At 38.8% G+C, this 14,226-nt stretch overlaps 1 protein-coding gene across 1 annotated transcript in view; it reads left to right on the top strand.

Annotated features, from left to right (window-relative positions):
• LEPROT (leptin receptor overlapping transcript) overlaps window positions 1–14,226 on the top strand; it is an 86,518-nt gene that overhangs the window by 66,778 nt on the left and 5,514 nt on the right. The window contains exon 4 of the mRNA XM_028102484.2: window positions 3,994–4,052. Coding sequence (XP_027958285.1) covers window positions 3,994–4,052 — 59 coding nt within the window. The remainder of the gene's footprint in view (window positions 1–3,993; window positions 4,053–14,226) is intronic.

Here is a 14,226-nt window from a genome sequence, read left to right as displayed (position 1 = left end):
GAAGCCACTCCCCTCGCCTGAAATCACTTTCTGTCCAAGTATCACTATGAAAAAGACTGTGGCTAGAGTAGTAAATGCAGAGTAGATAAACGTAATGATTCAAGAAAGTTGATAGTGAAATATGACATTTTCTGGTGTTGGATATAATAATAATGGGTAGAAACAGAGGAATGAGAAAAACAGACTGGCTCCTTTGCCATGGCAACAATGAGTGCATTTATTATATAAACAGAAGAGAAAGGCAATTATTCGGTCCCTGTGCTTTTCTTTCCTAACCCTCCAGTTCTCCTGTTTCTAGTTCAGATTCTCAAAAGATGGCAGCCAGTTATCTTGCAATGACGTTGATCATTTCCTTAAATGCCTGAGATGTGCGGGAATACACTTGACTTCCCAATATTTTATTATTAAAAATAAGTAGATCAAAGATTTTTTTAAAAGCTCATCAAAGGATAGATTGTGTTCTATTTCATCAAGCCTAGAAGAATGCCCTCTTTAAAAGTTTGTATCTGTATTTTGATACAATAAACTTACAAACAGGAATCAAGGTACGTTTTCTTTCCAATTCAGTATCATTAAAAAATTGTCTGATTCATTCATGTGTGTCTCAAGGATAAGCGGTCGTCAGTGAGTGTCTGACAGAGAAACACTAAATGATTCTAGTTTAAAAGGAAAATCAATGTGCACTGAGTAGCAGCCCTTCAAAGATAGTTCAAAAGGTACTTTTCTTTCCTATGTCAAAATGCACCTGACGTCCTCAGGTACCAGAGGGAAAAGAAAAACTACTAAATGCTTATGATAGTGAAACAGTGTGTTTTAGGGGATAGGAAAGATGGAAAAATAGATGGCAAACGAACTGCAATCCACACAGTGGATTTCCCAAAGAGCATTGTTGTGTTTTCACAATATTCTTCCCTTTTTGGAGGAGGTCGTGCAAAATTGCAGTGTGCAGTCTCATTTTATACATTTTCCAAATAATGTCTGGAATTTGCAACATGAGCTGTAGGATAGGTAAGTTGATGAGACAAGAGCCTAAAAATAAACCAAATTTCTGTATACAAATATCAGCGCCACCATTTATTAGCTTTGTGTGACTTTGGGTGAGATACCTAACGTCTCTGAGTTAGAGTTTCCACAGGTATACAATTAGGACAGTAAATTCTACCAGGGAGAGGAATTGTCAGAGTTAGTGCAATTAACATACATAATGCAGCCCACAGAGGACCTGGTACATGATAGGGCTTCAAAAATAGGAACTGTATTTCCATTCTCATTGTCACTTTAGTTCAGATTCTCAGAATGTCTCCCCTGGGCATTCTAGTAGTTTCCAGTTTTCATTGTTTATAGTCTTCCCGTTTACCCATTTTGCTTACTTACTAATATTTATATAACGTTTTCCACACAACCTTCTTAACTTATACTTAATATTGTGCCATATCGCACTTTCTAGAGAAAAGTTCAAACTTCTTATCATGGCATTTAAGGACATCCATGATGGGACTCCAGATAACATCTCCTTCATAAAGACCTTGTGTTCTCTTGGCCTTGTCCTCTACGTGTCCTGAATCTTTTTCTTTTTCTTTCTTTCTTTCTTTTTTTTTTTTAAGATTTTTTATTTATTTATTTGGCAGAGAGAGACACAGCGAGAGAGGGAACACAAACAGGGGGAGTGGGAGAGGGAGAAGCAGGCTTCCCGCGGAGCAGGGAGCCCGACGTGGGGCTCGATTCAGGACACTGGGATCACGACCCAAGGCGAAGGCAGATGCCCAAGGACTGAGCCACCCAGGCGCCCCCCTGAATCTTTTTCTCTCCATAATTTCACCACTTCTCCCCCTCTCACTGCAACACCTTCCATTTCTGCATATTGAAATCCTATTTAGGCTTTAAATTCCAGCTGCAATGCCATGTCCTCTATGAAATTTTCCTTAATCCTTTAGACAGAAGTGATCTCTCTACTGAAACGGCTAACAGTTCTTTATAATATTAACAATAAATGCCTACGCACCTGTGTAACGCTAAACTCAGTGGATACTTACAATTTGGATATTATCTAACCTGTCTAGAGTAGTTGACAATACAAACGACTCTCCATCCATTGTCTTCCTTTGATGTCTAAAAGGTGAATTTCTTACTTCCTCTCTGGCTTCACCCTCTCAGTCTCCTTGGTGGATGTATTAGTTTCCTAGGGTTGCCTTGAAAATGTACCACAAACTGGATGGCTTAAAACAACTTAAATTTATTATTTCCCAGTTCTGGAAGCTAGAAGTCAGAATCAAGGTGTTGGCAGGTCCATGCTCCATCTGAAGCTTCTAGGGGAAGATCCTTTGCTGATTCTTCCAACTTCTGGTAGCCCCAGGCATTCCTTGGCTTGTGGCAACATGACTCCAATCTTGGCCTCAATCTTCACATGGCCATCTTCTCTGTCTGTAATATTCTCTTCCTGGTGTCTCTGCTTTCTCTTCTTATAAGGACCCCGATCACACTGGATTAAGCCCCATCCTAATTGAGAATGACCACATATTAATTTGATTAATTTGATTAATTTTATCTGCAAAGACTATTTTCAAATTAAATAGAATTTAATTAATTTGATTAATTTTATCTGCAAAGACTCTATTTTCAAATAAGGTCACAGGTATCAGGTATTAGGAAACAGCTTTCTGGGGAAAACAATTTAACCCATAACCATGGAGCTCCTACCTTTTGCCTCTTTTTTAAATATCAGGGCTCTTCAGTGTGATTTCCCAGGCTTTCTTCTCTCAGCAGTCATTTAAATAATGACCAAAATTAAAGAAGTTAATAGTACCAAATATGGTGACTCACAAAACACAAGGATCCAAGTAAGATGCTCAAGATAGTCTTCTGATATGTTTACCTAAAATATAGCTTTACCTTTTGAATCACAGTTGAGATGTATTCTTTAAAAAAATTCAGTGAGGGGCGCCTGGGTGGCTCAGATGGTTAAGCATCTGCCTTCCGCTCGGGTCATGATCCCAGGGCCCTGGGATCAAGTCCCGCATCGGACTCTCTGCTCGGTGGGAAGTCTGCTTCTCCCTCTTCCTCTCCCACTCCCCCTCCTTGTGTTCCCTCTCTCACTCTCTCTCTCTCTGTCAAATTAAAAAAAAATCTTTAAAAAATATTCAATGAATTTTTTTTAATTTATTCATTTGAGACACAGAGATAGAGAGAGAGAGCGTGAGCAGGGGAGAGGCAGAGGGAGAGGGAGAAGCAGGCTCCCCGCTGAGCCAGGAGCCCAGTGCGGGGCTCGATCCCAGGGCCCTGGGATCATGACCTGAGTCAAAGGCAGACGCTTAACCATCTGCGCCACCCAGGTGCCCCAGTGAATGTTATTTTTAGAAAAGAGAATAAGATTTTAATAAGGCAACATTGAGAATGTGGAAGTTATATGAGATAGATATGCAGTAGTCCTTACCTTTTTCTCCTTCATGTACAAAACAAGAAATGATTGCCCACTGGATGCATAATTGTTGTGGACTGAATTTTGTCCCTTCCAACATTTGTAGGTTGAAGACCTAACTCCCAATACCTCAGAATGTGATTATGTTTGGCGATATCGCCTTCAAGGAGACGATTAAGTTAAAATGAGACCATTAGGGTAGATCCTAATCTAATCTAACTGGTGTCCTTATAAGAAGAAATCTGTACACATACAGAGACACAACCCAGCATGAAGTTAATACAGAAAAGATTGGAGAGATGGAGATGGGGTTGGATAAGGAGGAGAGAAAAAGAGAGGAGGAAAAGAAGATGGAGGAGCAGAGGGAGGAAAGACAATTTGTTGATATCGTTTGTGCCACGCTGAGACTCAACTACCCCTGCACATTTCAACTACATAAGCCAATAAAAACCACCCCTCCTGCTCCCACCCTTTTTCTCCTTAAGCTGATTGGGGATTCTGTTAATTTGCATGCAAAGCATCTGACTAACCCATCCTTCTTACCCACTTTGGGTTTTTTGTTTATATCTCCTATTCAGGTGGCATTTCAGAGGACATCTTTAGCAGTATGAACATTTATCTGACCTCTCTTACAAAGGTAAGTAGGTGGAATAGTGAAGTTCCAAGATTTGTCACCAGATTTCTCTGTGATTTATACACCCACAAAAATTCCTGACTGCTGTTTATATGATCAGTGTCTTGAATTATGAGTAGTCTTGGGGAGGAGAATGCACTGCAGCTCTCTTTTGGATAAGACATTCATCTTACCCCTAACTGACTCTTTCCTCAAACTATTCAGAGTAGAACATCAGCCCCTAAACTTTATTGCACATTGGAATCATCTGGGAAGCTCTTAAAAATCCCTAAGTCATACATCCACATTGCAAACAGTTTGGCAGTTTCTTATAAAGCTAAATATAATCTATTTTATGATCCAGAAATTCCTAGTTGATTTGAAAACTTAAGTCCACCCAAAAACCTTCATGTGAAAATTTATGGCAGCTTAACTCATAATCAACAAAATCTGGAAACAGCCATATGTTCTGCAATAGGTGAATGGATAAACAAATCGTGGTGCATACACATATAAGTGAAATACTATTTAGCAGTAAAAAAGAATGAGCTATCAAGTCACACAAGATACAGATGAGTGATGATGGATTATTTCTAGGTAGAAGTAACCAGTCTGAAAAGGCTCCTTATGACTTTATAGGACATTCTTCAAAGGCAAAACTATAAAGACAATAAATAAATTAGTCATTATTGAAGTTTAGGGAGGGGAGAAAGTTGAATAGATGAAGTACCCATGAGCATAATGGTGGTGAAAACTTTCTGTATGATGCTGTAATGCTGGGTACCTGACACTATGCATTTGTCAAAACACATGGAACTCTACAGCACAAAGAGTGAGCCTTAATGTAGGCAAATTAAAAGAAATCATTTAGGAGGTCAAGGGATCCCAGGATGGAATACAGAATATGGCAAAACAATCTATGTTACAAATGTATGAAAAAAACCTCACTGCCAGGACTAGGGGAAAAGTTGGCTCACCTAAATAACTTTGGAAATGAGTGGTGACTAGAAGACCAAAGGAGAAAGGGATTGTACAGAAGCACTCTATTCTAGTTGATAAAGTTTCCTATGGGGGCATGGGTTATCAGTTCTGAAATCAGTATACATGTATACCAGAATTAAATAATTAAGTAAATGGATATTAGGAGCCTACAGGTAAGCAAGTGCAGAGGCAGGAATGATCCCTGTGGTTATGGATTAGAGTTAGAGACATTAGTATGAACTCTATGATATAGATGTTTACATGTAGAAATATTTATAGGTACATGTCTATATGGGGATTAGCTATATGCACACATATTTTTTTTTTGCTCTGTCAGCTGAAAGGGCCTAGAAACAAGGATACACACACATACCCATATATTTGTTTCTAATACCATAGTCCAATAAAAGGAATCAGAAATCCTTGGCGAAATGGCTGACCATACAGGAAATATACCAGATGAGCCTGGAGCACCTTAAAGTGCCAAAAAGTATGGAAGTGCCAAAAACAAACAAATAACACCTTACAATGATGGAACATATCAAAGGGAGACAAGAGCCAATGGAAGGAGCTCCTGATGACCAAAGATGGAACAATGTGAGCAACAAAATAAAGTAGCCTTAGATTATAGCCCAGAATATAAAATAAATCTCTATGAATCTATATTGATATAAATAAATGATTGAATCAATAAATAATTGTGGGAGAAATAGACAAATTTCCCATGCAGAACTCCAAATAATTTATGCAGATCCTCTGTCCTCAAGGAGGAGCACAACTCCCTACTTCTTAAGTGTGGGCTGCGCATGGGACTTCCTCCCAGAGCACAGGGTGGAAAGGAAAAAAAAAAAAGCAACTTTACAGTGAAGAAACCTAGTAAACATTGTGTCTCCCAGGTGATCAAGGTCAACATTAACAGTGATAAATCATATTGATAGAATGTACTCTTGACATGGTGTGATGAGAATAGCACTTTCCCTCTATAGTCTTCCTCCACGCAACACAGAACCAGAGTCTCATCATTAGAAAAACATTTGACAGATCCAAACTGAGAGATACTGTATAAAATACCTGACCAGTACCCCTCAGTACCATCAAGGCCATCCAAAAAAGAAAATTCTGAGAAATTATCACAGCCAAGAGGAGACTGAGGAGACATGCTGACTAAAATGTAATGTGGTCTCCTGGATGGGATCCAGGAACAGAGAAGGAACATAAGGTAAAGACTAATGAAACATGAATAAAGTATAGACTTTAGTTTAAAATTACATATCAGTATTTCAAGATTGGTTCATTGATGGTGACCAAAGCACCATACCAAAGTAAGATGTTAATAATAGGGGAGACCGAGGAGAAGATATATGGGAACTCTACTATCTTTATGGCTTTTCTTTAAATCGAAAACTCCTAAAATAAAAAGTTATTAAAAAATTCCTTTGCCAAGTTCCACCTCTACCAATGAAATCAGTACTTCTGGGGTATAAGCCAGGTATCACTGTTTTTTTTTTTTTTTTTTTCTAGAGATCCCTGATGATCTCAATATGCAGCGAAAGTCTGGGAACCTCTGGGGTAGGAGAAGTCTCTGAGGCCAGAGGCTGTTATATTTTGGCATTAGTTCACTCAGAATGTTCTGAACTAAATAAAAATGTTGAGTGTTGCTTCCATTTTATGCCTATGTGAAGTTGAATTTTTAATAATGAGTGTGATAAAAATAAAGTACTGGAACGAGTTGCCCATTTGAACACCACTTGATGTTACACTATTAGATACTGAGGCACGAAATGACCAATGTATCAAGCATATAATTACAAGCAATATCATATCCTAAAATAGAATTTCTCTTGTAATTTTCCTACAATTGAAATGAAAAATGCCATTCACATGTACACCCTTTCCTCTGTCTGACCCCTGGCCCCCTCACCAGAGTATGTCGATATACTCTGGTGGACCCACAGCCCAATCCATCTTTTATTCTTTGACCTGTTCTGTGCCCTTGGAGGCTGTCTGTGGACTGCAAAACCCAGGACCCCTTGCCCTCTGATTTCCAGTTGAGTTCAGGCAGGACTGAGGAGATAGATGTGGTCCTTTTAGCTCCACTCTCTCCATTTCTCATCATGGCAGGCCGTGGCAGCCTTTGTCCCAGATCCAGCTCCTCTTGTCTCCTGTTCTGGCTTGGCTCTGGAAACACTGTTCCCTTTCCTCACCCCTTCAGGCTCCAGAGAAGTAATGGCTTCCTGCTGTGGCTATTTCTGGGTAACTCATATCCCCTGTTGGAGTTTTAAAAATTTTGCCCACACCTCTGTAAATAGTCACTTCACCGAAATACTTTTAATTTAACCCCTCTGAAGGGTTAAATCTGCTCCTTGTCAGAATTCTGACTGATAAAATCAGTGTCTAGTTGTCTACCCTCTCTTCTTGGGAATGATGACCCCCACCCTTTTTTTTTTTTTAACTTGACATAATGTACTGCATACTTCCTTGGCCTTAAAAACCTCCTTTGTTTTGTAAAATGATGCTGCAAGTAGAGAGCATTATTTTCCCTAAATCCTTTCTTGGCAAAAGAAAAAGTTGGCAAACTTATGCTGGTTCACCACACATTTTTGAAATTTCATTTTTGAAATCCAGAGTCTGGGAACCATTGCTCTCAATGAGTATTTGACTTTGAAACATTAAGTGAATTCAGCTGTAATTCTTCTTACCACAAGAATCTTACAAATCTGGGGAGAGCGGCCAATGTGGACGCTGTCAGGGCAAGCACTCAAGTTACTGGGCTTCCTTGTTTACAAAACAGGGTCTCACTCCTGGTAAAGAGGGAAATAGCAGCAGGGGAAAATAGAAGGAACTATAAAAACGAAAATGGTTGTTTTCTGCATTGTTCACTATTTCGTTTCCCTGCAGATCCTCTGGGGGGAGGGAGGGAGAGGAAAAGGTTAAGAGTGCATCTGGAAGTTCAAGCAAGAAGTTTACAGGACTCTTCCAGGAAGTTTGAGGGAGAGTGACTAAGAACCTGCATGTTCTCCGATCCAGGAATGTTTGTATTTGCACTAATCCAAGTCCTTTTTATTATAAATAATTGCAGAAGTTCATTTATAGATGAGCTCTATCACTAAGCAACATGCATTGGACGTTTGTGTTTGTTGGTGTTTTAAATTCAATGTGTTTCATAATGTCAAGTATAGTCAATTTATAATTGAAACAAAATTTTTGAAGTACCCTGTGCTTGGGCAGGGTAGAACACAGGGTACTGTTTATCATAGTTCAGTCTCCTTGACTTTAAAATTCTTCTGTGTTAGGAATGTAATATCCTCCTTTGTTGTGTGATATCACATTTAATTTTGACTGCAAAGACATTAACACATGATTGTTTTTTAGCTTTTATCTATTTAAAAATATATTCTTGTTTATATTCTCATTTTCTTTTCCTGTGTTTAGCTTGAGAAAAGACACATAGCAATCTTTTAAAATTCATTCTTTCCTTTATACACTTTAAAAAAGGGATTTAGAAGGGTCAAATAGCTTAGTCATAGGGAGGAATATTTTTTTACATGGTTATAATCCAACAGAAGCTATTGTCCATATTGCATGGAAGAAGAACTGGTGAACTCAATAATTTTCTTTCTCTTTACATTTCTACTACTGAAACACATTAATAGAAACATTAAACCCTGACTTATTTCTTCCTTTATCTGATGGTGGAACCTAGGGATGGAAAACCTGGGAATGGTCAGTTGCTATGTTTCCTACCATGTGGAGAGGCGTAGTAAGAAGGAAGGAGACCCACTCATAATGAGAAGCAGAGGTAAGAGATGGAGAAGGTTAATGGTGGTTTTAGGGTTCCTGAAGACCAGCTACATGTCTCCTCTTCCTGTTACTTAGTTGCTCAAATCTTCCTGATTCCATGAAATAAAAATTCCCATTTTTGGCTAAGCTGTTATATTGGGTCAGCCATATATAGCTTGAATCAGCTTAAGTAAAAGGAGGGAATTAAGGAAAGTTCCTGAAGCAGCTGACAGTACCAAAGGGAGAGTTGATCAACTAAGCTTCATGAAGGCAGGAGCAGACTCTCTAGGAGGGACTCAGAGCCGTGGGCCAGGAGGTGGGTACCATCAGGACTCAGTTTTTCCTCATGTGACCCCTGCCCCTTCTCTGCCTGGGTATCGTGCCCTCTGTGGAGGAATATTTTGATATATTACTTGCTGTGTTTTCCCCCTAAGTATATATTAGTAGGGGGGTAGTATAGTAGTATATATTACTAAATATAGTAAATATTTATTTATAGTATAAATAAATGAAAGGTACTTTTCATTTATTTATACTATAACAGCTCTTCCATTCGTGGGCATTTTTGTGTCCATTGCCATAGGAGATGTGATAACAGACTGTGTTTTGAGTTTCAAATTCCAGCTCAATTCAGGCTCTGAAGACTAACAGAAGTATCCTAAATTAGGGGAAAAGAAGAAAGCGAAGAGGGAAACAGAGAGCTAAGTTGGTGCACCATTGAGAAAGAGGCCCCATCCCCTGTAGATGATTCCATCACTGAGCAACACACTGTGGGCGTCTATGTTAACTGGTGTTTTTAAACCAAATGTGTTTCATAATATCAATTACAGCCAACCTATAGTTGAAAAAATGTTTAGAAGTGCCTTATGAAGTTTATATCTGAGGACTGAACCCGATGGGGAAGCAGCAACAGACCCTCCCAATGAGTTTGGGGGAAATCTAAGAGCGTAGAGGATCACAGAGTAGAAAGAGCAGTTGCCCCTATCCTAGACAGAGGTAGGGATGGAGAGAAGACCCTTGGGGCTCAGCAACTTGGGAGAGCATGGGGCAGCATGTGGGAATGTCCGTGTGATCAAAGTAATCAAATCTGAAGTAGCTTTGAAGAGTTCCAGCTTGACTCACTGAGGTGTAGGAGAGCAGCATAATTCCCGAGAATAGCATAGACGTGGTTGTGGGTTGGAAAGCCTCATCAGCGTGGCCACAGCCCAGGGTAGTGTTTGGAGAATACTCGGTTCACTTCAGAGAGGCACCAGCGGCAAGCAGGGCGAGTCATCGATCCTGAAGTGACCTCTGGCATGGATCCACGTAGATCAACATCTGAAAAACAGACGAGATGAGGAGTCAGATGTGAAATTCAACAGATGACTAAGGATCAGAACCAAGGATCGGCCTACCTTTCTCTCCCACTGTCCACTGCTTAGAAGTTAGAAGAAAAGTTAGGGAAAAGAAAGAGGAACCTGAATTCATTGAGGTTTAGTTTCTATCTTTTGGTAAAACAGGATATCATGGAAGAAATTGAGTTGCGTACAAAAAGATGGCCACACTTTCTGAACACCTGCTTGCGTGGCCTGGAATTAAAATTCTGGCTTCTCCTGCAGGCTCCTGTTCTTCCCTGTGTCAGAGAACCTGGCTGCTGGTGGTTGTAGTTCATGATCACACATATTCACCCTTGAGGGGAAAAAGCTCTTGACCCCTTTGATGCCCACCCTTTGGTCCTCCCATCTCAGCTTCTGTTGGAAAAGCCTCAGAGCTCCTTCTTTACTCTCCTGGTCATGTTCCCACCCCACTGATCAATTACAGAGCCAGAACTGTGAGATACTATGACCAGTCCAGCTTGGGCCACGTGCTAGGTGGCCCCCGAAGCCAGGAAGCTGGAACACATCCATGTGCTTGGAGTCCTCCTCCCATCAGAGGAAATACTCCAACCAGAAGAAGAGGAAAGGGGGAGCTGGCTGGTAATATTGTAAGTGTCCTCCACGGTCTGTTTGTCTTGGGTAGCTGTCTAGTAGGACCGCACTAATAAAGGTTTCCTAATGTCATATTCATAGGATGAATGTAAGAAAAATAATTAACAAGATACTGACTGTGTCTTTTATGACCCATCAGTTCAGAACTGGAAACTGGGCTCCGAAAACAAAACAAAACAAAACAAAACACCAATGACAACAAAAACACTTAGCCTTTTCATTGTAAATGTGTAAACTCTGAAGCAGCTCAAGTAGATTTGGCTAATAGGCCATGAATAGGCCTGGTGCTTTTTGCTCTCAAATCTCATTAGGTGCCTGCAGAGGACAAAGTGCTTTGTGCTATGTGAAAATTAGTTTATGGTAAGGTGTGTACCAATCCTCAGGATTACCAGAGATACTGGCCACTCTCCTTTAAGTTCCATAGAGACTTATATATGAAATGCATTTCTATGAAAACTTCATTTGGCTGCATAATTCTGAAATGATTCTAGCCCACTGTTTCTTCATAGCAGCCTTTTCAGGCAAGAGGCTCGGAGTAATTTCTCTACATTTATTTTCTTAACTTTACTTCTTATATTCTTTCAAATGCAAGGAAATAATAATTACTTTGGCTTAAGTGGAAAACCTGGAGAATTTTGTAATCTCTTTTATACCCCGGTACCCATTTCTGATAGAGAGGTAAATGGATGGATAATAAATATAAGAATAGAGCAAGAAGTACTGACAAAATGTAGAAAAGAAATTCCTTGAAGAAAACTCCTATTTTAGTCCAAGTCCTGGTACTAATTTTAACCTTGGAGTTAAATCATATTTATCCTTGGTACTAAATTGTAAGCAGACAATCCAATTAACTTGCCTTTCAACTCTACACGGTTTCTTCATCACAGCTGATTTAGCTACGGTGAATTTCATTGCTGTTATGTAGCTTTTGAGGCAGGCAGGATAATACATTTCATCCCCGTGCACACCAGTAGCATCCTAAGGGCAAGGGAAAGTGTTCTGACAGATTGGGAGCCTAAATGAGTTATAAATTGGGGTGGCTGGTGAGTGAGTAACAGCCAACAGTAACTGGGCTGCCCCAGGCCATAAGGTGTATTTTACTGGCTCTAGCTCCCAGGAATCATTTCCAAAGAACACATGATCTTACACAGATATTTTCAAATAGCCTTTTTTTTTTCCTGACTGTAAAGTAACATATGATTATTCTAGATAATTTGGAAAGGTAAAAATTAATGACTAGCAAACTCTTCTATTCCTCAATCCAAAGATTCCCTACTGTTAACATTTCATTATATTTCTCCTCATTTTTTCCTGTGCCTGTGTACTTAAAGATTCATTGAAATTATATTACATATATAATTCCTATGGAAAAAAAATCTACAGAAATTTGGAATAAAAGTCTCTTTCTTGTATGCAAATTTCAAGCAGTACCGTAGGTAAATAATCATTGTAATTATTCATAAAATGAAACAGTTTTTGCTTTTGTTCTTTGCTTAATAATACAGATGGAAAACTGTACGATTTGCCTTTTCTATTTTAGTCCAATGCCTATTAACTGAGCAATCCAAGATACGGTGATATACTTTTAGGGGATAGAAAACCAAACATTAATAACACAACATTTGCCCTCAGGGCATTTATGTAGATATATGCACAACTCACCATGTCATGATAAAATGGACACAACATAAATTTCTAAATGATCATAGTCCATAGACAGCATAACTCCAACTGGGGAGCTTACAAAGAAGAGTCAGTTTAGTTGGATCTTGGCATATTGGCTAAGATTTGGACGAGCAGATAGAGGATGGTGATGGGTGATGGTTGAGGGAGAGGTGTAGAATGGAGGAAGGACATTCAGGATGGAACAGCATGTACAAAGGCAAGAAGTGAAGAAAAAAAAAGCAAAAGTGTGTTTAGGTAACTAGGAGTTGTCTTTCATGGTGGGAGAAAATATTGGTCAGTTACATTTCAGACAGTACACTGAGCATGAATTTGAATGCCAGAGTGAGTTTAAACTTTAATCCGTAGGCAATGGAGAACCACAGATATTTCTGAGCAGCACCTAAAATGTTGAAGTCTATACCTTAAGAATATTATGTAAGACCTGGAATTCCTACAAGGAATGATATATGGCCATTTGTGTGTGGGTAGGTGTTCATGTAATTGTTTTCGAAGCATCCTTTTTAAAAAAATGTAAATTGTAGATATGTTTTTGTTTTTCTCTCTGCACCCCAAGAATACCTTTTCAGAACTTTTGAGAAGCACATAAGAATTTCCTGAAGTATTTTAATGTCTAAACTTCCTTATTAGTTGTATTTTTTTTATTTATAACTTGACAACATAATGTTCATTTGTTCTGTATGTATTTGTTCCCTTTGTCTTTCATAAGATGCTTTATTCACTCAAAAAGCATTTATGGAGCAACTTTATGAGAATATTATATAATGAGCATCATAGAATCTGTGTCTTCTGGAAAATTTGGATTAAATTCTGGGCCTGGAGATAGCATTTAAGTAAGAGGAATTTTGAATATCATACACTTAAGGATAAAATTGCTAGCGTTTATGATAGCCAAACTTCATTAGTTGATACTAATTATCCCTTTTGTTAAATATTTGGAACCTCAGGTTTTCTTTATTTGTTCTTCAGTTTCCTTCCTACTTTTTTTTTTTTTAAGAGAGGGAGAGCAAGAGTGAGAGTGCATGAGAGAGGTGGGGGGAAGGGGCAGAGGGAGAGAATCTCAAGCAGACTCCTCCTTGAGCGTGGAGTGGACACAGGGCTCCATCTCACCACCCTGAGATCATGACCTGAGCCAAAAAACAAGAGTCAGATGCTTAACTGACTAAATCACTCAGGCGCCCCTCCTTTCTACATTTTTAAAGTGTTTTACTTTCATTGATTTTTACTATTTCATTTAACTTTGAACTGCTAAAACCTTTTAAAAAATGTATTTTAGGGATACTGTTTGTGTTTAATGTAGAAAATTCAGTTTAAGCTTTCATTAAATCAGCTTTTACATTATCTGCTCTAAACTTTCCATTGTTTAATGTATTTCTGGTTTAGGCAGAGGTGCTGGCTACCATAAACCCAAATAAGTTGGCCTACTAATTATCTGCAAATGGCATGTCGAGTGACTCCCAAATTTAAACACCCTTATGTAAAAGGTCTTTCTTCCAAAGTTTACTTCGGTCTCAGAAACCATTATTTAATTAAGAAGCTATATTGTTTATGTAACTATTGCAATTTATTACAATCAAATATTGATGATTATATTGATGAATTATTTTTTACTATAGCACCTTTTAAGTTTGCAAATACAGCTTTCTTATTGTTAGATCCAAATGCCTTTGTATCCATTTCACAAAGCCTCGTCACATATTCTGAGATTCCATTTTTGTGACTTCATTATTCTTTTCCCTTTGGAAGGCATGAAAATCAGGGCAATTGTAGCAACACGGAAATCACAA

Source organism: Eumetopias jubatus, unplaced genomic scaffold (genome assembly GCF_037043125.1).
Source record: "Eumetopias jubatus isolate StellerSeaLion01/CBP00866 unplaced genomic scaffold, mEumJub1_p1.0 scaffold_4, whole genome shotgun sequence".
Taxonomy (NCBI): domain Eukaryota; kingdom Metazoa; phylum Chordata; class Mammalia; order Carnivora; family Otariidae; genus Eumetopias; species Eumetopias jubatus.
This window is presented reverse-complemented; position numbering and strand designations above follow the sequence as displayed.